This window comes from Crotalus tigris, unplaced genomic scaffold, assembly GCF_016545835.1.
Source record: "Crotalus tigris isolate CLP2741 ecotype Arizona unplaced genomic scaffold, ASM1654583v1 scf7180000023589.2044511, whole genome shotgun sequence".
Classification (NCBI taxonomy): Eukaryota; Metazoa; Chordata; class Lepidosauria; order Squamata; family Viperidae; genus Crotalus; species Crotalus tigris.
In genome coordinates this window covers 414,829-440,425 of record NW_024100062.1, presented here as the reverse complement: position 1 = coordinate 440,425, position 25,597 = coordinate 414,829, and the positions used below count along the sequence as shown (strand labels likewise).

Here is a 25,597-nt window from a genome sequence, read left to right as displayed (position 1 = left end):
TTACACAGATTGTCACAATAGGGTTTTCATGCTAGACTAAATTTAGTAAACCTCACTGTTCTACTGCACTAAGGAAGAACACCATCTAGAATAGCTTCAATGCTTCTGCTATTTCAGTGGTTCTCAACCTGTGGGTTGGGACCCCATTTTGGGCCGAACGACCATTTCACGGGGGTCGCCAAACAACGCAGTCTGCCATTTTCCCCCCTTTTCCTTAGCTGTGCTACTCCCTTTTATTCTATTGGCTTTTGAAAGCCAATAGAATAGACTCTCTTGAATAGAGTCTAATTCTATTGGCTTTCAAAAGCCAATAGGAATTGTCCAGGCTGTCTCTGCCCTGCTGAGCCCGCCAAAAGTCCCATTCTGCAAACGGTGCTGCACCAGTTGAGTAGTCCTCGACTTACGACCGGTTGAGTAGTCCTCGACTTACGACCGGTTGGGGGTCGCGGCATTAAAAAGGTTGAGAACCACTGTGCTATATTAAATTTCAATGGATTAGTGAGTCAGACATTTCTGTTATCATTGATCTTTCAACTATGACTGCCCCTGATAAAATTCCAAGGAATATTTGCTGGAACATCATTAGAAATCCATGATCAATGTAAGAATATTAAGGCTGGGGGAGTGCTCTGCCAATCTGACTGAACATTGCATTTTTTGTGTGTGTGTCCAAACTTTAGAACAAAATTAAGAATATTTAGAATATTCAGAAGAATATTTAGACTTTCTATTAGTCTAGTATATTATTGCTATCTAATCCACATGCCTTTTTATGTGAATTATATTCTGCTGACCTATGATCCTTAACTAAGTATGGCTTTTCCTCTTTCTCCTGTTCATGTCTTTCCACTCGTCCTTCGTCCAAGAAGCAGGCAATTAATTTGGTTGTTGAAAAACGTTATATTCATACTAGGATGGATGTGCACAATGTAACAAGCTTAACTAATGTATAATGATCTAGCTTGACAGCCCAGCCAAATAAATAGATTATCTAGGTAAATCTGTTGTTAGAACATGTACTCTTTCTGAGGTAAATAGTCATCTGTCTATTCCTCAGGCAGTGTTCATTATTTTGCTTTTAATCATTCAAGGTATACATTGGAATCTATGCTACTCAATTTTTTAGATAACAAACTGTTTTCTTCCACACCTGGGAATATTTCATTTCTTTTTCTCACATTCCAACTTCTGGGTTTATGATCCTCTTCTTCTAAATATTTATTGTATTTATTTAGATTTATAAGGCCACCCAATTTGTGTGATCACAACTCAGTAAAACCAAATGAAAACCCCAAATTACATTTCAAACCAATACAATCAACAAAAACAAAGCATATAATCAGAGCCCATCAACACAGAATCTACCTCCCAAAGACAGGCTCATCTAGTGCATCAGCCTGGCCTAATGCCTGAGGGAAAACAAACTTCTGAAGCTTTCCTAAAGACTAGCAGGGTTGGGGACAATTGATTTGGGGAGATGGGGGTAGGTGCTGCAACTAAGAAGACGCTTATTTTAAGTCCCATCAGATGACATTGCTCCAGGGAAGGGGCTTGGAGCATGTTATAGCATGTGGGTAGACATGTGGTCCAATAAAGGAGAATATTTGCAGCTCAGAGTTGAAATGGGGGGGGGAGTGTCCCTTGATGCTCTTTGAGTGTAGTTGTTTTCTTGCAGATGTTTAATTACCCAAACTTGATAACATCATCAGTGCATCATTAGTGCACTGATGATGTTTCCTAGTTTGGGTAATGAAACACCTGCAAGAAAACAACCAAGCTTAGAGAGCATCAAAGATCACACATAGGTGGTCTGGCAAATAATTCAGTCCTGTGCTATACTGGGCTTTATAATCATAACCAGTACCTTGAATAGCACCTGGCAGCCTATAATACCGAGAGTTCGTGCATTTCACACAGTATATGGCCCATTGTGACCTATAACCACTTGTACTGTGCATTATTTAAGGGCGGCCTCCTGAAGAATGCATTGCAATAGGCCATCTGGTAGTAACTAAGATGTAAAGAGTATTTGATGCTTCAGCTTCGTGTACAATTGGTATACAAGCTGGAGTTCTATAAAAGCCCTCCTAACCACCAGTGCCGCCACTGTGAGGAGGAGTTCTGAGTCCAGGATAACTCCCTACATTTACACTGTTTCTGACTGATCCAGAATGCAGTGGTACACACAGTTTTAGGTGCCCCACAGTTATCTGAGTCACTGCTGCGTGAGGTACACTAGCTTCTAGTTGGGTGCAAGTTAAGATGCTGGTTATCACCTTTAAAGACCTACATAGCCCAGGACCAAATTACTTGCTGATTGCACTTCCTCGAGGGTATCAGCCTACCCTACTACTTAGGGTGGGTACACTCCAGGTCCACTCTCTTGCCACCTGATGAGACCTTTGGGGGAATGCAGCCCCTTCTTCCTGAGAATCCAGACTATATTCTACCACAGATACACCCTCTTGGTGACGTTCCAGCTGCTTGGAACACTTCCCATCTGAGATCCAAGGAAATCCCTACCTTTTTAGCCTTCCGGAGGGTCATGAAAATCTGGCTCATCCCCCAAGCATTGGGTTGGGTTGGGGTTGAGCCAGAGTTAACTCCAGGGTTAACAGGTAGTAACTAATTAACATTTAATAATTCCTAAGCAGTTGTTGTTCTGTTCCCAGTGTTCTGTTAGCTGTGGAGAGGGAACCCAGACACGAAATGCCATTTGTAGGAAAATGCTGAATACTGGACTTTCTGCCATTGAGAACTCATCACTGTGCCCATCTCTGCCACTCTCCTCCTTGGTCAGGCCATGTGTGCTCATGACTTGTGCAAGTGAGTATAGAAGAAGATCTGGAAGAGAACTGGGAAGATTGGGACAATTTCCTGGCCAAAGAAAATACATGGAGGCTAAGGAAATTCAAAGCAAAACATTTAGAGCGGCATAGTTTGGAGAAGTATAACATAATGCTGTAATTATTAACATTAATAGCAGGACAGTGCCAGAGTAATGTGATTTATACATTCATTTAAATCATGGGTACTCACTCTCTTTCAGCTGAATGCCTGCAGTCCAAAACATGGGAAAGGTCAAGTCAAGGAAGTAGATGAAAGCAGAACAGCACAGAAATTTGATTTAATTTAAATATTATAATTAATATGGATATGCAGTGCAAGGCGCTTTGGAATAGGCATTATTAGCATTACCTTAAATCAAGCATGCATTTCTCTGGGATCAGGAGGCTACAGCACAAGTCTAGAAAATGATGCAGCCTTCTTAAGGAGGCACTTAAAAAAAAGTGTGTATCCATGCCCAAAGCACTTTTTTGACTTGACATCTGAAGTGTTGCACATTCCCAATAATTCATATGATTGTTCTCCATGCATTGCCTCCTTCTCTCATCTTAAATGAGAGTTTGATTATGAATTGAGAGTAATTTTGAAAGCAACTTTGAAATGAATCCAATCTTGAATATCCGTATTTGAAGATATGAATTTGAAATAATTAGAGGCTTAGGGTGATTAGATTAATAGTTTGCTACTGAGTGTACACATTATTTAAGAGGAAAAAAAGTGGTGATTGTTTTTCTGGCGGTCTCTGCTCTCTTTATAGGGAGATCTATCTCTATTTTCTCTGTAATGAATACTTAAATCTGTGCTGTTCTGAAAATTTATTGATGTCCATTAAATTTTTTTTGAGGGGTGGGCTGTGCTTTTGCATGCAAACAGAATAGCCCAGATCATATATGTAATAAGTAGTCTACTTTGGAAACTATTGTGAGAAAAAAAGCAACTTGGTGAGAAAGCATCCTAAAACTTCATATGAAATGTTTTTTTTATCAACAATTAAGGTTGGTTGCATTATAAAATGTTTAATGTTAAACTTACTCTGTGGCGAGAAATAGTTGTTTTTACTTCCATGATATACCCTCAGAGTCAGTTGTCCGGAAGAGAGCTGTATACTCAGGATCTCTGTATAATCGATGAAGTGTTGATATTATCCATCGTGGGATCCTCAGCTTGCCCTAAGTTGATTTTGTTCTTTCTTCATATTACTCCAATAGAAGGGAATTTTTATAGCTCAGGGTTGAACTGTGGGGTCCTTGGTGCTCTCTGAACTTGGTTGTTTTCTTGAAGATGTTTTATAATGTTACCTAGTTTGGGTAATGAAATGTCTAAAAGAAAACAGCCAAGCTCAGAGAGCACCAAGGACCCCTCGGATTACTCCCTTGAGATTGTACTTCATTTGTTCCATTGTCCTTCCGTTTCCACCTGTGTGGCCTAAGGGTTGGAATGATTTAACAAGAGGAGTTCTGCATTTATGTTGTACGCTCTTTATGTTATATTGGCTCTTCCCTTTAAAGACTTTTAACAACAAGAGCTAGTTTTTTTTTTCCTTTTCCTTTAATTAAGTCTGACTGCTGATTCTACATTTGAACCCAAAAGGGATCAAATTTATTTAGCTCAGGTTGCTTCTGAAGAGTGAGGCCTCAGCATTGGTTGAATAAATCTCTTATTTTCAGTAAATTATCAGAAGTGAAATTTCACTTAGTTCCAAAAGAAAGATGTTTGTTTGGTTTGGTGAGTTGGAAGCTTCATTTTATGGCCCCTCTGCAGATGCCCCTGCAAATGACATCCCAGGCTCAACTTTTCTGCAGTTACCTCCCCATTAAACGTCCTACATTGCAGACCATATGGTGGGGTGTCGTGCTACACCCCCATAGGCATCACCCATCAGTGATATGGAATCCCTGCAGGAAACACATACATGGGCACAGCACAGAAGCATTAATGGAAAGGGGGAAAAAAAATCTTTAGTCCTTTAGTCTCCTTTAGTTAATTAGGTTGAACGTGCAAATGTGATGTGGCACCATATCCTAATAATGTTACTAACATTTCAGGAGACCAGAGACCAGCTCAAAAGCAATCCCCTTTGATACTGGCTCAAAAGAAAGTTTTTATCCAGACAAGAAAGCAAAAGAAGTTGCATTTTGTTGTTGGTGGATACGCCTACTTGTTGCCCAAGACTTCTGTCATTCTTCGATGTCCCGTGAGACGATTCCGGAAACCAATGATCATGTGGGAGAAAGATGGCAAACGACTCATCAGCTCTGTTCACGTTACCATCGCGCCCTATGGCTACATGAAAATCCATCGATTAAAGCCCTCAGATACCGGTACATATACTTGCACAGCAGGACCAGCTCAGGAACATTTTGTGATTAAACTCATAGGAGGCCACAGCAAATGTACTGCCACCTTGTCATCTAGGATAAAAGATGAAGAATCCTCAAGGAAGGTCAGTCTGAATGAAGCTTTGCATGGCCAGGAGAAGCATCAGAATAAAATTTTCTCCAATGGAAGCAAAACTGAAAAACGAGGACTTGCCTCTGATCCTAGCCACCGGTATGATGACATTGTCTCAAGGCTTCTGGAATACAGAGGCTGGCCTCGGGTTAGTATAGAGCCATGGGAAGCTCAGGACTCAACAGAGAGAAATATTTCTTCGGAGGAAGACCAGGGTCAGGATTACAACCTGCCTTTCACCATGGTCGCCAATCAGGATCGTTTAGATGACATCTTAAAAAATTTGTCTCAACAGCCAGAGGAACTTAAGGATGTCTATAGCAAGCAGCTTATCTCCCAGCTGGCCCATGAAATTTTCAAGAGCCATTTGGAAAATCAGGAGTCTTTTTTCAAAACCCAGGGAAGGCGAGTCAGTTCCGCTTCAGTGGAGTTTCCATTCACTAAGCATTTTTCTGAGTTTAACAGATTGTTGAGAACGTCTTCCTCTGAAGCCCACTTGTCCACATCTCTAGAACTCATAAATGGTTCACGTGGGCCTCACAAGAAACCTGCCATCTTGAAGAAGATCTCTGCAGCACAACAACTATCTGCATCCGAAGTTGTGACCCATTTGGGACACACTGTGGTTCTAGCCAGTGGGACATTAAGCGTACTTCTTCACTGTGAATCTGTTGGAAATCCAAGGCCTATCATTACTTGGGCGAAGAATGGAGAAGCTGTGCAGTACAACAAGAGGTAATAAAATACTAATTTTATCATTATTACACACACACACACACACACACACACACACGTACTCACCACATTTTGATTTTTCTTTATTTTCATGCATTCTTTTTTATAATGTCTAATGGCATTTTTTTTCAAAACACATTATTTTGGCTGTCATACTAATGGATGTGTTAGAGATGGTTCTACAGGAGCAGATAATTGGTTGAGTTACATCTTAGTTGTTTAAAATCTCTAGGACATTCATTCCTAATTTGAGGTCCTCCAGATATGATGGACTATAGTTTACAAAATCCCCAGGCCCCAATTGTTGGAACATATTGGGGAAACTGTAAAAAAAAACAGGTTTAGTTCTGCTCAAGATCGTTATATTTTTAGAATGGAGGAAAAATATTATTTTAAATTTTGCCATACTGTATACACTGAATAGAACACTGGCCCTTAATGGAAAGAATTTCCAGTTCAGCTGTTCACCTCATTTGCAATTGATTCAGAAAGTATTTTAAAACATCAAGAAGGAGTTTTTGAAATATGTAAGCAAAATTGATCCAGTTCTACCATTTTAGAAATATACCATTATTTACATGCAGTTTGTGTAGAGAGTTTCTGCTCTACAGTACAGAGTGCTTCGTAAAATTGGTCCATGCTACTCTTGGCAGAAATGAGAGATAGATGGTTGCATCCTAAAAGTATCTGTTTTACAACAACTAAGACAAGTGTTAAAATTGTTAGCAAATTGGAAGAATTAGATCGCTCTGGAACAGCTTTTCTGACTTTCTAACTCTAGATTAAGGTGTCTACACGACACTCAGAAAATCTTTAAAGATTATTCAGGCTAGGGCAAGTTAGATATAAGAATGCAATGGACTTTTGTCAGTTCCCGATTAGATTAGATTTTTTTATATTTAACATATATATAAGTGGGCTTTGTTTCATGATTAGTTTTCTACTATGCATTTGCCTCTCCTTATTCCCAAAAAATTTACAGAGGTTTCTTACAATCCTATCTTCCATTTATAACTGTCCAGTGTTTTCTGAAGTTCTTTACATCTTTTTTCTTACTCCAGAGAACCCTCTAAGAAAGAGACAGTTTGATAGCATGTTATTTATATTCTACCGCTTGGATGCAACTCTGATCTCATCCAAATTGATTATATTTTTAAAATATTTGGATCCTTCCTTGCCTCCAGAGAATTCTAGATGGCTATTCTAGATCTAGAATTCTCTGGAGGCAAGGAAGAACTTCAAATTCAGTTATCTTGGCAAAGATCTCCATTTAAACCTATATTTCTGAGAAGGAAAGCAGAAAGAATATTTGTTTAAATATTTCTCCTTCTGATGTTTTTTAGGGCAGATTTTTCCCTCTTTATATCTTTTTGGTTGACAAATGTAGGATCTCCACATAATTAATATATATATTAGTAGTCGCTCAAATGATATCTTAAATGAAGGTGTTCATAATGCATTTGCTTCTGATTTTTTTAAAAGCCTAAATCTCTCTCAACTCAAGTTGCCAAACATATTCAACACACCTTCCCTCTCTTATTTTCCCCGTAACAGCCCTGTGAGGTAAGTAGGGCTGAGAGTGAATGATTGGCTCAAAATCATCCAGCTAACTAAGGCAGGACTAGAACTCTTAATTTTCTAACCTGGTGCTTTAACCACTAGATCAAACTGTCTCTCTGTTGCTGATATACAGTTAGCATTAATAGTTGTTATGTGGAAAGCATACTACCTTAAACCTCATTATTAATTTATTTACATAGCTGGAATATTTATATGATAGTTAACCAGTTTAGAAAGATTTGATTCCAAGCGGTAGGCTCCATTTATCTTTAAGAAAGGAATTTATTTGATTGGATGCATAGAGCAGAAACCCTGTGACTTTTTAAGACACCCAAGATATTCCACAATGCCACCATGCAGGTACACCCATTTTTTTTAAAGACTGAGATCTTTGAAGTTCATCAGATAATATTACATTTCAGTAGTCTCAGCCAAAAGTCTTAAACCTTCTTGCCTGTAAATCTTATGTAAGAATAAAGAATTCCCATGAGATGCAATGGTTTTTCAGCAGTTTTATGAAACAAAGTTGAATTACTTTTAAGTGTGGATAGCCTCAACAGTACTGACCTGGAGCACTGTGTGTTAATGTCTAAGAGTATGTTGTTCATGAAGTTACTTAAAAGTGCTGATGTGCCGGAAAGGATACAGTAGTCCTCAATTTACAACCATTCATTTAATCACCATTCAAATGGCACTGAAAAAAAGTGACTTACAACTGGCAACCTTCCCAAACTGCTTCCGACAAACGAAGTCAATTGGGGAAGCCAGATTTGCTTAACAACCAGTTGATTCCCCTTCACGGCAGTGATTCATTTAACAACCGCGGCAAAAAAAAAGATCATAAAATTGAGCGTGACTACTTAACAACCTCCTTAGCAATGGGAATTCTGATCTCAGTTGCCGTCACAACAAGTCGAGGACTTTCTATATCTATTAGCTGATGTGTTCAGAATGCAGCAGTCCAGGAATTTTTTTTGCCAGTCCATCTTTCCTCTGTGTGTAAATTATGAGCCTGAGATTGAACATCCACATCCTGTGACCAGGGTCAGCCTCAGAAATGAGAAGGCACAAAAGAGTCAACCCAAAGGGACCGAAATGAATTTTAAACACCTGGTTTCTCTAGACTATCTAGCAAGTTCTTGATTTATCCACAGTGCAATTCAGCCCTGTGGTTCAGATAGAGCATTAGTTTGCTTGCTGCCTTTCCTTTCTAAGTGGTTAGAAACTCCCCTGATTTAATGATTTCTGTAATTTGCTTTCATTTGCGGTGTCATTGTGTTTAAAAAACATTTTTCCCCAGGCAGATGGAGCATTCATTTTTTTTTTACTCCTAAAAGAAAACGTTAAAAAATGAAAAAGTATGTTTTCCCTCCTATGTGAGAACAAGAATGTATTTGTTATGGAAAGCACATGCAGCCTTAATCAAATATAGGCCTATGGTATAAATTTGGTTGGACTTTGTCCTATAAAAATACATTTCTGGCATTTCGAAAGTTTTATATGCAGATATGCATTGCCAGTGGTTACATCCTGTTGGGAAAGTGCACATAAAGGTTTTTCTTGTTTATATATGTTGTTAAAACTACTAGAGAGATGCTTTCCTTCTATGCTGTTAAAAGATATCCAGGTTACAAAAAATCCATAGAAAGTTTACGTTCAGAATTGAACATGAGGAAATCATATACCTTCTCATATCTTAAGCAATCCTGCCTTTGCAGTATTGGAGCACCAATGTGCTGTTCGTTGTTAGAGAGCAAATAATTTTCTGTTAGTTCCAGATTTTGCGACACGTGTATCTGAGTCAAGCGATCTTTCCTTTCACCATTGCCATTCATTGGCATTGTCTTCTAATCTAAGAGCTACTTCACACCACCTTCCGGATGGGATGAGGGGGTTGTTTCTCTTCTGGTTTGATTGTATAGAAAGCGTTTCTCAAATCTTAGCTAGCGTAAGATAGGTGGGCTTCAATTCCCAAAATTCCCAGTCAGCATGCTAGCTAGGGGAGGAGCTAGCAAGAAAAAGGCAACGAACAGGAAAAAGTAAGCAAAACAGGATGGTGCAGGATAGAGCTACTCAAACTTTTTCAGACCACGGAACCTTGTTGTTTAAGTCCTGGGCTCCTGATCAAGAGGAGTGGGATGGGATGGGATGGGATGGAATGGAATGGAGTGGAGTGGAATGGAGTGGAGTGGAGTGGAGTGGAGTGGAGTGGAGTGGAATGGAATGGAATGGAATAGAATAGAATAGAATAGAATAGAATAGAATAGAATAGAATAGAATAGAATAGAATTCAATTTGGGGGGGGGGCAAGTATGACAAGGAATTTGTCTCCGGTGCATAAGCTCTCAATGTACATACTAAGCTTTAGTGATAGAACATTTGTTGTGCTTGATGAACTTGTTTTGTTTTGCAAATGAAGGCAAACACACATGTCCCAGGATAATGTTGTAGGATCCAATCTGAGTTGATCACCAGGACCAAAGGTTTATTCTTTCAAGTTTTCAGACTTATACTGGAGCCCATCCTCAGGGAACTTCTCTTTCTCCTGAATTGTTTTGGTTTTTCTCCTTAATCTCACGCCGAACTCCATCAAGTTTGTAGAACCCTAAGGTTCAAAGGAACACAGTTTGGGAAAACGTGATGTAGAAATTGGCAGCTGGGACCCTCTCGAGATACGAGCTTGTACTTCCATGCATTTATAAATGTAAATACTTCGTTGATATACTAAGTCTTTATGGGGTTAGACACCTTTACACATCTGAAATATAACTACATATTTCTGACAATGTAATTTGTGAAGCAAACCTAACTACAGTATTGGAGAACTCTGTTTTCAAAGCCTTGTTTCCAGTTTTTCTGTAGAATTTCCACATATGAGTGTTGTTGGGTTGTTGTTTTTTTGCACAAATAGTAAAAGCCTTCTCATCTGTGTTGGAAATGTCCTTCTCGTTTATTATCTCTGTATGGAAAAACCAAATATTAGTCTACTTAATATTTCTTTCTGAATATCCCAATTAAGATCATTTTTGTATTGTACATTGTGATGATTAGTAAGAAGCTGATGGTGAAAGAGGAGCCTTCTTGCATTGCTTTTTCCTTCCTCCTTCTCTTTCTCTCCAACACAATGTTCAATGGGTGGGCTTAATCTGGTTTGCTTTACAGTGTGCCACCCATGGTGCTGTGAGGGAGATCAAATATCCTTAACTCTGTGGTTCATGAGGCTGCCGTTTTCATTCAAGGGGGGGAAAAATCAACCCATGGTAAGGGACTAGGCTTTGATTGCATTTGGATGGGCTTTCTCACTCCAGTTCTCTCATCTTCTTTTGTCTACTCCCCCAATTTTTTTTTTCTATTACCATCCTGACAAAAGAAGTTATGGAAAACAGCTGCTGCAGTTTTCTTGTGAGAAAAGCAAATTTGCCTATAGGCTGTGTCATTAATTCAACCTAAGAATGATTGGAGGCAGGTTAGAACTTTGCAATGGAAGCCATGATATTAAACATATGTCTCTCAGTGGGTCAAGGCCACCCAGAGGCTTCCAGAGACCCAAGCAAAACCAATTTGGAAGTACTCCAGCAGAAGGACATTACGCAGTATACCAGCTGAACCCATAAATGCCAAATCTCTGGCATTATCCCTGAAACCTTCTATATACCAAGACTGATTTCAAGATTGTTTAAAAGTTTATATCTACCTTCTGCTGCCCAGGCCTGTCCATATGTTCCTTACAAAGCCCCTCATCATTGTAAGGAGATGTTGTGTTTCTTTTCGTTTGGACAGGATTGTACTGGACATAAGATTGTTAAGATTTTTTTTTTCAGAAGTATCCGTTATTTCCTACTATTAAAATAGAAGATATTGTTCTGTTGTGAAAATGATGTGTTTTGTGTATAATAACAACTAGACAACCCATGATCCCTTGGGTTATTATTTCAGAGAGGTATATGAATTCCTCAATGCCTTTAACACCGGCAGAGATTCTAATGGATTTGAAAAGTTCTGAAAAATTCAGGAAGATGTTCCGAGATGTATCTGCTTTGAAAGGAGCCCATGTTGAACTGTATAGCATAGTCAAATATCAGGAGTTGATGACGGGAAACTTTTTAAGACATTCTATATAATGTCCTAAAATGCTCTTTAGGATGATTTTTTATGTCATAAAATGTTTTATAAAATTCACCAAATTTCAATTCTACGGGTATCATGAATTTCAGGTTTTGGACATATTCTGTAATATGTTGAGGTACCTTGATTCAAAATGTTTTGCCCAATTATGCACCATTTTGCTCAGTTACAGATTACAGACACAAGAGTTTTAATAATACAATGGTACCTTGGTACTCAATTGCTTAGAAACTCATCAAATTTGGTACTCAGTGCATTTTGATGTGCAAATTTTGTCCCAGTATTCATCGTTCACTTGGTACCCAGCGCACAGACTAGAACTTATCAGTATCAGTTGCCTTGTGATTTACTACATTATTCCTTATGGGAAAAATTTGTTTGGTACTCATCATTTTTGGTACTCATTGTACCTCCTGGAACCAATTCACAATGAGTAGCGAGATGCCACTCTGTGTAGATTCAGCTCAATATCAAATTGGATGATTTCCAGCTGTTTGGGATATTTCCAATTGGGGGTACACCTTTTTTTAAAAAAGTTTATGGAACTGATCATAAAACATCCTAAAATGCACAGTGGTCCAATTTTTGTACAAATTTAGTATGAAAAACATATACAGTGCAAAGAGATTGTGCATGAATTGCATTATATACTTAACCTTTAGTCTTTCTTTGCAATGAGGATGAATCAAGATTATTAATTTTTGTTTACGGTACTCTTTTTTTAGACAAGTATAAAAGCATCATTAAAAATGATGTAATGGCTCCTGAGATAAGAAATATCAGGTTTCATTCTTCTGAGATCCTTTCAACAGTCTTGAATAAATCAGCTACAACCTTTGCATTTTATCTGTTTATTTGTTGCCTGAACCATCTGGTTTATCCCTATTCTGCCTTACGTTCAGATCAATTGAAAAGTTATTTACACAGGTCTGAATTGCAATTACGGAGTATAACATGGGTGACAGAGAATACAGACAACCGGTAAATTAGAAAACCAACAATTCAGGTTCAGATTAGAAATGATGTTTAGCTTTCTTTGTTTAAAAAAAAAAATGAAAAACAGCTTCTTGAAGCAGAAGAATTGCAGCAGAAAAAAGAAAAAAAGTCTGCTTAAATTTTCCTCCTTTGGGTTACCCTCCCTCCCAGCTGCATTGTACTTTGCATCCAGCAGCTGCTATTCTGTACTTCTTCATATCTGCTGGACTATCTTCAGTACTCACCAACTGTGGGGGCCACAGAAAAAATATTTGGTGGCCCTGTGCTCTGGTGGGATGTGGAAGACTTTCTTGTTCTTGGCAATAGTACAGAAGTAGTTCATCACTGTCCTCTACAATGTTTTTCAACTGGAGGGGGAGTGATTTAACCTTTCAGTTGAGCAGAGGCTACAAAGCAGCAGAGCCATAGATTAGCCACTATTTAGGACATACAGGGATGTTCTTTAGTTTTTATTCTGATAGCCCTGTTTGTAGTTCCACTCAAGTTTCCCACCTCAAAAATTGCAAGACTTTGCAGTCAGTTTTAACAAACATAGATAAAAAAGAATCATGAGGATGAGGATGATTATCACTATTATTTGTATGCACACTGAGAGTTTATGCATCGGAGACAAATTCCTTGTGTTCTCCACTTTGAGTGGTTTGTAAAAATAATAAAGGTGCAATATAAATAAATAGTGCTGTTACTGTGTATTTGCCATCTTGAGTTATATATGGAATAGAATAGAATAGAATAGAATAGAATAGAATAGAATAGAATAGAATAGAATAGAATAGAATAGAATAGAGCTGAAGGGACCTTGGAGGTCTTCTAGTCCAGCCCTCTGCTCAAGCAGGAGAACCTATACCATTTCAGACAAATGGTTGTCCAGTCTCTTCTTTAAAACTTCCAGTATTGGAGCACCCACAACTTCTGGAGACAAGTTGTTCCACTGATTCATTGTTCTAACTGTCAGGAAGTTTCTCCTTAGTTCTAGGCTGCTTCTCTCCTTGATTAGTTTCCATCCGTTGCTTCTTGTCCTGCCTTCAGGCACTTTGGAGAATAGCTTGACTCCCTCTTCTTTGTGGCAACCCCCGAGATATTGGAAGATATGAAAAAACAGGATTAAAAAATCTTTTTAAAAATGTCATTCTGAATACAATTATTCGAAGAAATTTAACCTTTGGCTAGTGGTTTTTCTTTTCCCCTTCTGGGGGGTCTTACCCAGAAGTGTTGTGTGGCATCCAATTTTAAGATTTAATATATTTTTCTGTCATTGCAGGATTCTTCTTCAACCAGATGACTCCTTGCAAATCCTAGAACCGGTCGAAGCTGATGTAGGCTTCTATACTTGCAACGCAACTAATGTGTTGGGATCTGACTCTGTCTCCATTGCCATCACATTAGCAGGTAACACATTTAGGGCATATTACACAGCATGGAAATCCTCCTGTTTTTGCAGTTTTAAGCACAAGCATATAGCAAGATAACCTCCAATGTTAAAAATCCTACCAAGGCTGGAATTGTTTAATTTTATTTAACTTTAATTTGGCTTATTGACATTTTCCCGCATTTTGATGATTTGCTTTAAAACTTTCATAAGACGTTAAATGCTAGCTTGATATATTTCATTCCTTCATTTTCTAGGATTATTTGTAAAGAGAGCTGTAGCAGTTTAAATAGAATTGGTGAAGCTTATAGTTTTGTAGAATTTATTTTAGGTTTCTCACGTGCAAAGTATATTCAAGGACGGAAGAATTTGAATGGAGCTTTTCTTTATGTTAAGGAGCGTTGCCAAGAACTAGGTTTGGCATTATTTTGAGATTCTAAAACATATAGTACACCTATTTTAGAATTTCCAGAAGTAGTCTTGAAGTCAGGTGCCAGATCTAGGAAGTACTCTGATTTATGCTTTACTATATGTATATTCAGTGCTTTTTTTGTTAAAAAAAAAAAGTGCCAGAACTCACACACGTCATACAACCTGCCTTGCCTATCCTACAAGGTTCCATCCAAAAAAGGTGCCGGAACTCCGTTCTGGGCGGTTCTATGACAAAAAAAGCCCTGTGTTTTTTAACCTCTGTATCTTGATCCATTATGATTGGTCCTCAGTTTGGTAGCTAGCATCTCTTATCACAGAGGTCCCCAACCTTTTGGGCACCAGGGACCAGTTCCGTAGAGAGAGGTTTTTCCATGGACTGAAGGATGCGCTGTTTTGTGTGCTGCCTGCATCCCCCAGATGGTGCTTTGCGTGTTTATGCGGACCGGTTGCTGGCATGTTGAGGCCCAGTACTGGTCCCCTGTCCTATCAGAACCCTCCACCTTCAGAATTCCACTAGGCACTGAGACTGAGACTCTGAAGCTAAGCAACCCTAAAAACAAGAGGCTGGTGATATGGGAATATTAACATTTCGATATACAAAAAGAGGAGTTTTAAATTGCTTAATTCTGGGACGTCTTGTAGTTTTCTTTTTAATATACACTGGCATTTATATTTTAATATTATTGCGGAGATGATTATTTAAGACAGTAATATTAAAAAACGCACCGTGTTTTTCATTCCATGTTCCCACTCCTGTCATCTCTATACATTTCAGGGGCGAGAGTAATTGATTTTGATATTTTGGTTCAAATGTGAAGATTCAAGCATTCAGTGGCTGCTGAAATATACTGATGTCTTCACCAAAAGAATGATAAAACAGTAATGGATTTACCTTTATTAAACGTTTAGGCCAAAAATCTAAAAAAAAAAATTTTTTTTTATCTGTATGCTCAACTTGCACACCCTATATTTTGGTCTGATCTCTCTGCCATATTTTGCTCTTATGACTATTTCTCCTTTTAATAGAATGGTACGGATTTGATTTGTTAAATCCATCAGAGTGGCATGTTTTGATGTGTTATTACTATTTTTTATGCTTGGTGGTGGCTCCAATTTTTCTGTAAATCTTTCTCTCTTAGATTGAATTGTAGAAGAGCCAGACATCTCATTAGAGCTGCAGCCAAATTTTAATAGTGAGCTCATGAGAGTCAGTGAGATTCCTCATATTCCTGAAGTTAAGCATTGCTCCAAATAATTAGTTGGATTGCATGTTATCTGCTCAGTCAACATCTTGTAAGGTCAAGCTCCCCCCCCCCCCCTGATGCAGCCAAAGCATGGCTGGCACACTTCCCCTCACCGGCCAGGGAAAGCTCAGAACAGATTAAGTTTCTTGTTTACACCAACAGTTCAGTTCTATGACAAATTAAATCTTTGTTCACTTGGATCAGCACTAATGAAAACCTTTCTTGAAAGAGCAGTGACACTATGAGATCGTTCTTGCTTTAAACTCTTTTAGGTGTTTGGCCAGCAAGTAGCTTTAGTAACATGCAAAGTTACAGAACGAGAAAATAAAAAGAGCCTAGTTAGATCACTCCAAAAGTTCATCTGTTCCAGATTGTTTTGTCCAAAATGGAATTTGGTTCTGTCATGGATCTCATGCTTTACACACAGGAGGTGTCAGGTCAGAATCTGGATCCCCTCTTGTTGAAAAGTGCTACCTAATAACCTGGAGAACTGCTAGCTATTGCAAATCAGCATCAACAGTTTTTGGCTACATATCAGTACATTTGCTCTGTATAATGTGGCCTTAATTATTTAGATGAACAGTTGCAATAAAGGGCCTCTAGAATTTCACAAGTAGACAGAAGAAAAACAGCTCCCGGTACTACCACTCGTATTTAAGCAAAGTGTGCATTTCCCCAAATATATGAGGCGCCTGTCTTCCTAGTTCTTTTAACTTGAGAGAATGAAACTATCTTAGTAGGCTATTTCTAAGAACATGGATAGATAGATAGATAGATAGATAGATAGATAGATAGATAGGTAGGTCTTTGGTTATTCGGGTTTTCTCCCGCGTAAAATTGGAAGTGTCTTGGCGACGTTTCGACGAAGTCCCATTCGTCATCTTCAGGCTGGTGTTTTCAGCTTCGTGCTTCTGAAACAACTCGCCGTTAGTTTCTGTCTGGAAATCCCAAAAGCCATCAAATATTGAACGAGCTGGTCTGCGTCTTTTTGGTGCACCAAATAAGGGTTCGGGTTCTACCAGAATTTCTTGTTTTTGAGGAATAAGTGCCCTCACTTCATCTTCTGTATGCGGTCGCAGGTTTGATACACTTGCAGAACTAGTGCTGGGTTCTTCAGCAATGCCTCCACCATCAAGGAACATAGTGACAGCCATTTCCAGATTATTGTTGCATGCTTCAAGCATATATTTGCCTGCACTTTCACTGGCACCCGTGATGGCGGTAAATTGCTGAATTAACCCTTTCAACACTGAGGCGGCAGCAGAGCCCCCAGGCGCCGCCATCTTGCCGCCTCAATCACCGAACAACACTCACCACCTGCTCGTCCTACTGCGCAGGCGCAGCTTATTTGGTGCACCAAAAAGACGCAGACCAGCTCGTTCAATATTTGATGGCTTTCGGGATTTCCAGACAGAAACTAACGGCGAGTTGTTTCAGAAGCACGAAGTTGAAAACACCAGCCTGAAGATGACGAATGGGACTTCGTCGAAACGTCGCCAAGACACTTCCAATTTTACGCGGGAGAAAACCTGAATAACCAAAGACCTACATACAAACACCCACGAAAACCTCAGAAAACACACACACACACACACGCGCGCGCGCGCACACACACACACACACACACACACACACACACACACACACACACATATATATATATATATATATATATATATATATATATATATATATATATATAGCTGAATTCATGAATCAATATGCTATATATAAAAGTTCTGGGATAAACATAAACTATAGAACTTATGCAAAGGAGACTGAAGTAATAAGACAGCCAGTTTACTGTAGTAGTTAAGACATTAGGCTAGAAAACAGGAGACTATGAGTTCTAGTCCAGCCTATCCTTAAGCCCAAAGTCAGCTGATTGACCTTGGGCCAATCATTCCCTGTCAACCCTCAGAAGAAAGCAATGGAAAGACACTTCCAAAAATACATCAAGAAAACTGCAGAACTTAGTCTAGGCAACTGCATTCTAAGACCCATGTGAGTGTGCACGCATATAAACATATAGGATATAGGTATCATCTCAAACTTTAAAAATCCTAGAGTTTCTTAGTTCCTTACTGTATGTCCTTATTATGGGTATAGGTAGGATTGCCAAACAAATGGCAGTGTGATAGTCTTGTGTGGAAAGAAAAACAGCCTGTTGATGTTATAGTTATAAGCCACGGAAATTAGAAACAAATTTGCATAGTGCTGCAGAATTTTCACCTTGCCATCTGAAGTACTTAAAGGTTAGGATGCAGTCATATTATTTAAACCAATGTATATGGAGCTACTTCAGACAAATAGTTAACTGATACTTTTTTCTCACCCAGGACCCAGATTTTGATCTAATTTAGGCATAATTTTAAATTATTTTAGTATTGCATGTGCACAGCTGCCACCTCACCACCATCCTTTTTTTTCTGGCACAAAATCAGATTTATTCTGTTTTGAACTAATCAATTTGTCCAAAGTAGAAACTTTATTTAAACTATAGTCAGTCTAAATAATCCAAGATCAAAAATCATGGCTTGATACATGCTTCCCAGTTTGCTTTAGACACCAAGATCACTCCAGTAAAAGGATTTAAGAAGGATTGCACGCAGACTTCTACGTAGGTCCCCAGTGGGTTTTGCTCCAAAAATGTTGATCAGGCTGACAGTTCTAAGAAAGTCAGTTCACCAAACTATTTTCTCATCATTAAACTTCACTTTTACATTCATTGTGGCGGATAGATCCCCTATCCACCCCATGCTTACTTTAGGAATATTTCCTCCTCTCAAAAACAACAACAACATCAATACAGCTTTTTCTTCTTAAAAACACAAATATGGTAAAACAACATAGACTTAACAGCAACACAACATAAAGCATTGAAGTAATTAATCCATCCTGATCCAGGTAAATGCTTGAGTTTTAAAGTTTATCACTTTCAACAGAGCATAGCAATCCAGGCTGCAAAGAGTCTTTGCAGTTTGTATATTCCCGATGGGCACATTCCAGAGGCTTTAACTTTAGACTAGAGTTTTGGAAGGAAAGCCTCTTCCTTCAAACCACAGTTTTGATCCAAGCCAATTTATGGAGCCTAATCAATCACTGTCTGATATGTGCATTTGTGTAGGTTCATAAGACACACAGACACACACACACACATTTAAATTGTTTGCAGGTTTTCAGTAACCAGCAACAGTTTTTTCTAATAAAATAGTCCGTGCCTTGATTTCATTTTCTCATGCAAACAAATTAGGAAATGCAAAATCTCCTGGGTCAAATTTTCTAGATGCAAAGCTGCTTTTGGGCAGCTTCTGAATAGCCTCATCTGTCAAACACGAGCCACAGGTATCCAGTCATTCAGCAGCTTCAAATCTGGATACCAAGTTGTACGAATGTGATAATGTGCAATTAAAACAACATTGTGGGGAAGAAGGGGAGGCCTGGATTTCTCAGAGGAAGTGGGCAATCTTTGTTCAAGCTAAATGAAACACTTGGCTCATTGATTAATTTAACACATGAATTTGTAGAGGGCAAATGTTTCCATTTTTGGAATGACAAATTACTTTTTATAGGCTAACAGCAGACAAGTATATAATCTAATGAGGAGATCACAAAAAAAGAAACAGTGAATTAAAAGACCAGTTGCCAGTTGAGGTCTCTCTTTCTCTGTGATTTAGGAGTACCCAATAAAAAATGAGAACTGTGTGAACTTTTCATGGCTCAGTAGAACATGTTTGTGGCTGGATATTTCGTTATATTGACATTTAAAGGAGTCTGCATACAAGTGATATAAACAAAAGCTGCCCAACAGCCATGCTTTGGTGGGTTACTTCTACAGAATGGGGATTGAAATACAGTCTGTTACACATAAAGTATATTTTAGCTGTTATGATGGCTTATGGATTTGTGTTAGTGACATATGTATTGGGGGAAGGGGAGGCACAGAAACAAAATCAGATTTCCATATTTTTAGTTGAGGCTGCCAACTAAAGCTCCCATAATTTTTCCTCTTCCTCAATTTACAGCCATCCTTTCCGTGCCAATTCTTTCCCCTTCCTGCTATTGTAGACTTATAAGGGATTAATTGTTTAGACATTATAGGCTCCTGTCTTGGCCCAAGTTCATCAATTATGCAACCTCACCCACTTCACATTCTGAAGGCCTATGAACAAGCTCACATAGAAGCCTCCACAAAATCAGCCAGCATTCAGAACTTAACCCACACTACAATTTTCTGAAGTGGATGACCAGAATGCAGGTGAATCTGCATTGAGGTTTATATTTGTTCTCGGATTTTCTCTCACCCTGCCTCCCTCCCCATAACATGAAATTTCTACAATTCATTACACTTTGCAGCATTCTTATTTTAGATCAATTTAGACCAGGGGCCCCACATGGAAATTTCCAATAAAAGATGAGAATTAAGTACATAAGACCTTAAGGAAAAACATTAGGATAACTTAAATTAGCATTACAGAAATAATCGAAGTGAGTCTAGTATCTGCATACAATTAAATGTCAAGACTGTTTTAATTAGGCAGATAATAGCTTTAATTACACTCTGATTTATTGATGCAACCAGCTTTCATTTCTCTCGTTCTGCAGCCAATTTGCTTGTTCAAGGGAATTTTACAGAATAAATCTTAATACATATAATATATTATAAAAGCAAAAGATATTTATCAAGTATCTGTTTATAAACTGACATGTTGTTTACGATCATATACAAATTGCCGATGATTCTTGAAACTGTCTCTCCCAAGATTATTATTTCCATTGTATTTCACTTCCATTTGTCTTAGTAACCAGGTTTGTATGCTGTTTTCATTGCTTAGTTCAGCAGAAATCATTTACTGGTATAAAACTGAGAAATAAATAAGTTGTAATGAGGGGTCCTTTTTGTTCTCTGAGCTTGCTTATTTTCTTGCAGTTGTTTCATTACCCAAACTAGATAAACATCCTCAGCATCAAAAACAAGCAAGCTCAGAGAGCACCAAGGATCCCTCATTTCAACCCTGAGCTACAAATATTCTCCTTTATTAATCAATTATAACTGTGCCTATGCTTTGTTTCTTGTCTTATTTGTTTTATAATTCATGGTTTCTTTTCAGGGAAACCGCTGATAAAGACATCAAGAACCACCGTAACCAATCAGAACTTGCCAACTATTTCTGTTGATATCGGAAGCACAGTGAAAACAATTCCAGGGATAAATGTGACCATTAACTGCCAAATTGCAGGTCTGTTATAACTATATTAATAAGCAGGCTAAAAGCCCTGCATTTAGATTTCATTGCATCCAGTTTGAAAACTAAAACATTTTATTGGATTGTTTGGGATCCTCTGCAATGCTCATCAGTGGGAAAAAACATAGTTTAATGCAGATCTGAAATATAGCTTCAGGCATGGCCTGAGGTCTTAGAGTTGCTGCATGTCAGCCCTGAGTGAGATGGAACAATCATTTAAATCAGTGTAAGGCAATTTCATGGATGTGGAGCATGATAAAACAGCCATCATTTCCACTTATTCACCACGAAGGCCTTAATCTTCAGTTAACCATAGGACACTTTAGTTCTATTTTACCAAAAAAATGAACCATGGATCTACCTGCTTTCCGACTGTGATTTCAGGAGAAAGTATTTATACTGGACAACTGAAGATTGAAATGTAGCTTATCTGATAAGGCAACATAAGGCATCAGGTTCTATATGGTGAACTCTGTCCTAAGGCTAGAGATGTTTGTTACAGCAAAATTGGAAATCTATATTAGCGCAAGTCAGAATAACAAAGAACAGCAAACATACTAGAACATCAGGGAAGTGCCTGTGAACCAAGCTTTTGTGAGCAGCGTAGCCTTTTATGAGCAGCGTAACTTGTCTATTTTGAGTAAACCTACTAAAGAGCTCATATTTGGGGGAAAGCAATCCATAATTTTAAAAAAATAATCAAAATAATTTTTAAAAGTCTACTCTCTCTCATATTTTAGTGTACAGAGTGGTTTGTCACATATATTTTTATTTCTGGACTCAGGAATATATTCAGAAATTGTGGCTTCCTGCTTTGAAAGATGTTGCAGGTTAATACCAGGCCTTGGCATTAGGCTTGGAAACAAGCAGGAGCCAATGAAACCAGAAACCATGTCCAGTTTGGATCAGAGTTGCCAACTTTACTGACATTTCTGGATTATCATAGAGTAAAGCCTTAAGTGTTTTTCCTTCAGCCATCTTTGAATTTATGGGGAGAAAGGAGGAAATTGTAAGCTAATATGAGAGAATGGCTTATAAGGTATTATTCCATATTGAACCCTTCTGGCTTTGGGACCTACAGAGGAGTGAGCTATAAGAGCAAAAAAGAACTGGATAGAACAAGGGTTGGAAAATAATACTTTGTACTTGATGGATAATGTAGCCCACCACAAGGATAATCCTTAATGACAACAAATTAGTGAATCGTTCCTACATCACTTTTGGATCCAGAGGTACCAATTGTGACAATATCAGGCTGCCTATGCCAAAATCTTTGTGTACAGAATAGTGCCACTGAAAAGTAACAGTGTGTTTTCTTCACTCTTGAGTCCCAGAATTTGCAGAAATAAAATCAACAAGAAGAAGTAACTCCCTCCTCCAGAAACCGAAAACAAAAATCCATACACACCTTTGTTTAGCATAACGGAGGGAGACCACAGGAGAAGGGAATGAAAGTAAACAAGAAGATTTTTTTTAAAAAAAATGATGGAAGCAAAAGAGTGAGTGATGGTGAGGATAAGGAAAAACACACTGGCAGAAGATAAAAGTACAATCATTTATGGCAATTCCCAACCGATGCAAGGTTGCTACATCAGATTAAATGTCTCTCTTTGCCATAGGCACCTCGGTAAGAGTGAAATTAGATGTCATCAGGAAGATCAGACTGGATCTCCCAACTTATTTTTTTTCCATTTTTATTTGACAACCAATGAAGCAGAGGCTGGATTAGGGCCAAAGCATTGGAAGAGAGAAATTAGATCTTCCCCCGCTAATTCCCTAGTTAAAATTGGCCCTTAAAGCTTGGCCAACCGTAGGACAAAAGAGAAAGGATATATACTTAACAAACTTAATTGTGTGGAGCAACTAGTTCCACTAATAATGATAAGAGCAATCGAGGGCTAGTTCCAAGTTATAGGACAAGGGAGATTACGGGCAGTTCTTGATTTACAACAGTTCATTTAGTGACCATTCAAACTTACAACAGCATTGAAAAAAGTGACTTATGACCGGTTTTTACACTTAACAACCATTGGGGCATCCCCGGGGCCATGCGATCAAAATTCCGATGCTTGGCAACTGCTTCATATTTATGACGGTTGCAGTGTCCTGGGGTCATGTCACGTGATCCCCTTTTGTGACCGTCTGACAAGAGAAGTCAACGGGAAAGCCAGATTCACTTAACCACCGTGTTACTAACTTAACAACTGCAGTGATTCACTTAACAGACGTGGCAAGAAATGGTCACAAAATGGGGCAAAATTCACCTAACGTGTTCTGCTCTTGCTTAGGAACAGAAACATTGTGCTCGGTTGTGCTTGTAAGATGAGGATTACCTGTACACAATCTCCCTCTACATTCCAGCAAGAGGAAGACCAGGCCAGGCACGGTCCTCTTTTGAAAGGACTGTCTCCATTGCAGGGTAGTTGAACTTCTCTTGGGGTTACAAATATGGAAAAGAGGATCAGAAAAGGCGGAGCTACTGTGTGTTTTCTCCATGACAGAAATACCTCAGAAATAGCAGCAGTACAACTAGTACAGTATCTGCTGATGATTTGGGGAAGGGAAAACGCACCGTGTTCAGGAAAACTCGTTTGTATGTTTTCCCTTTCTTTGGGAAGGTTAAATGTAACCTTTGGAATCTTCATAATTATAAATAAAGTATATCAAATATACTTTATAGTTACTTATAAGTACGACCATAACTGAGTCCAAAATTTCCATTTTGGGCTAAACAAGGCAGTTGTTAAGTGAGTTTTGCCCCATTTAGTGACCTTTTCTGCCACAATTGTTGAGCGAATCATTGAGGTTGTTAAGTGAATCATGTCATAAAATGTAGCTGGCTTCCCCCCATTGGCTTTGCTTGCTGGAAGCCGGCTGGGAATGGCGATCACATGACCTGGGACAGTGCAACTGTCATAAGTGCATGCCAGTTGCCAAGCACCTGAATTTTGGTCATGTGACCATGGGGATGACCGTAAGTGTGAAAACCAGTCATAAATCACTTTTTTCCAGTGTCATTATAACTTAACTGGTCATTAAACAAATGTTGTAAGTTGAGGATCGCCTGTATAAAAGCCATAAAAAACCCAACGAAAGAGGCTATTTGTCAATTAAATAACGTGAGAATTCAAATTTTTGTAAAGCGTGGAAGACGAAAGCAACATATCTGGAGCTTTCGTACATTTTTTAAAACAAATTTCTGCACTGTTAGACTACAACAAAATGGACCGCGGAACAATGGGTTGCTCTGGTACCCTACAACAATGCTTTTGCACAAGGTTCACCGTGGATATTCTTTGTGTTTCTCTCTGCCTCTCTCTTTCATTGTGTTCCTATATCAGGTGTGCCCGAGGCAGAACTTACTTGGTTCAGGAATAAAACCAAGCTGGCCACTGACCTTCACATCCACGATGGGTCCCTACTGATTCGAAATGTATCTATCTCAGACCAAGGGTCGTATTCTTGCAGGGCTGCCAACATCCGCGGGGAAGTAACAGAAAGCACACAGCTATTAGTCCTCGGTAAGTTAAAGTATGTAATCTTTTTGAGAATTAATATCTTTTGTCATTTTTTTTCCCTCCAACCAAAAAGCCCGTGATCAAAGGATGCGCGGCTGTGTAGCGTAATTTAATTGGGGGAAATCAACAAGGATCAAAATACTTTAAATATATTTGTATTTAAGATACAGGTTTTCTTTGATGAAAACTGCATTTCCTGGAGAGGGGAACCGATTAATAATGGGAGCACTAAAGGCATCAGGAGTTTATGTCTTTCGTACTGATATTTTTATCATGAGAAGGAAAGCCAATCCGGTGTAGTGGTTAAGGCATCAGGTTAGAAAATGGAAGACTGTGACAAAGCCAGTTGGATGGACTTGGCCTAGTCCAGGGGTAGGCCACCTTGGCTCTTTTATGACTCGTGGACTTCAACTCCCAGAATTCCTGAGCCAGCTGGCTCAGGAATTCTGGGAGTTGAAGTCCACGAGTCATAAAAGAGCCAAGGTGGCCTACCCCTGGACTAGTCAGTCTCTCTCATCCCTAGGAAGGAGGCAGTGACAAACCATTTTGGGAAAACCTTGTTAAGAAAAGGGAGGGGGGATCTGCAGGGACATGGACATGTCCAGGCAGTCACTGAGAACTGAACATGATTGAATGGAAGAAAAAAAAAATCATGAGAAGAATCAAGCTTCTCCAAAAAGTAATTCTGTTAGGACCAGTTTTCCAATTGATAATTAACAGGACTTTTTTCACAAATGTCCTTGGATCCCATAGCAAACATGTTTCTCAGAATTGGGCTTTGATGAAATGATAGCTTTCCTCCTCTTCACATGCTTGAAACCCGCTCTTTATTGACACTCTTCCCCCTCCACTGGAAAACTGATCCAATTTTCATTTTAAATAATGCATATCGTAATTTTATGCCCAGTGCTACCAAATCTGGGCTACCACAGTCTGTGTAAGACTACTAGATAATACAGGTGGTCCTCTATTTACAACAGTTCATTTAATGACCATTCAGGGTTACAACCGCCCTGAAAAAAAGTAACGTACGACTGTTTTTCACACTTCTGACCGTTGCAGCGTCCCCCCCAC

General features: G+C 38.8%; 1 protein-coding gene across 3 annotated transcripts in view; it reads left to right on the top strand.

Moving 5' to 3' along the window:
* ADAMTSL1 (ADAMTS like 1) overlaps positions 1-25,597 on the top strand; it is a 495,749-nt gene that overhangs the window by 443,386 nt on the left and 26,766 nt on the right. For all 3 annotated transcript variants that reach the window (XM_039319408.1, XM_039319407.1, XM_039319410.1), the window contains 5 exons: positions 2,673-2,826; positions 4,893-6,033; positions 13,976-14,103; positions 20,871-20,999; positions 24,347-24,526. In XM_039319408.1, coding sequence (XP_039175342.1) covers positions 2,673-2,826; positions 4,893-6,033; positions 13,976-14,103; positions 20,871-20,999; positions 24,347-24,526 — 1,732 coding nt within the window. The remainder of the gene's footprint in view (positions 1-2,672; positions 2,827-4,892; positions 6,034-13,975; positions 14,104-20,870; positions 21,000-24,346; positions 24,527-25,597) is intronic.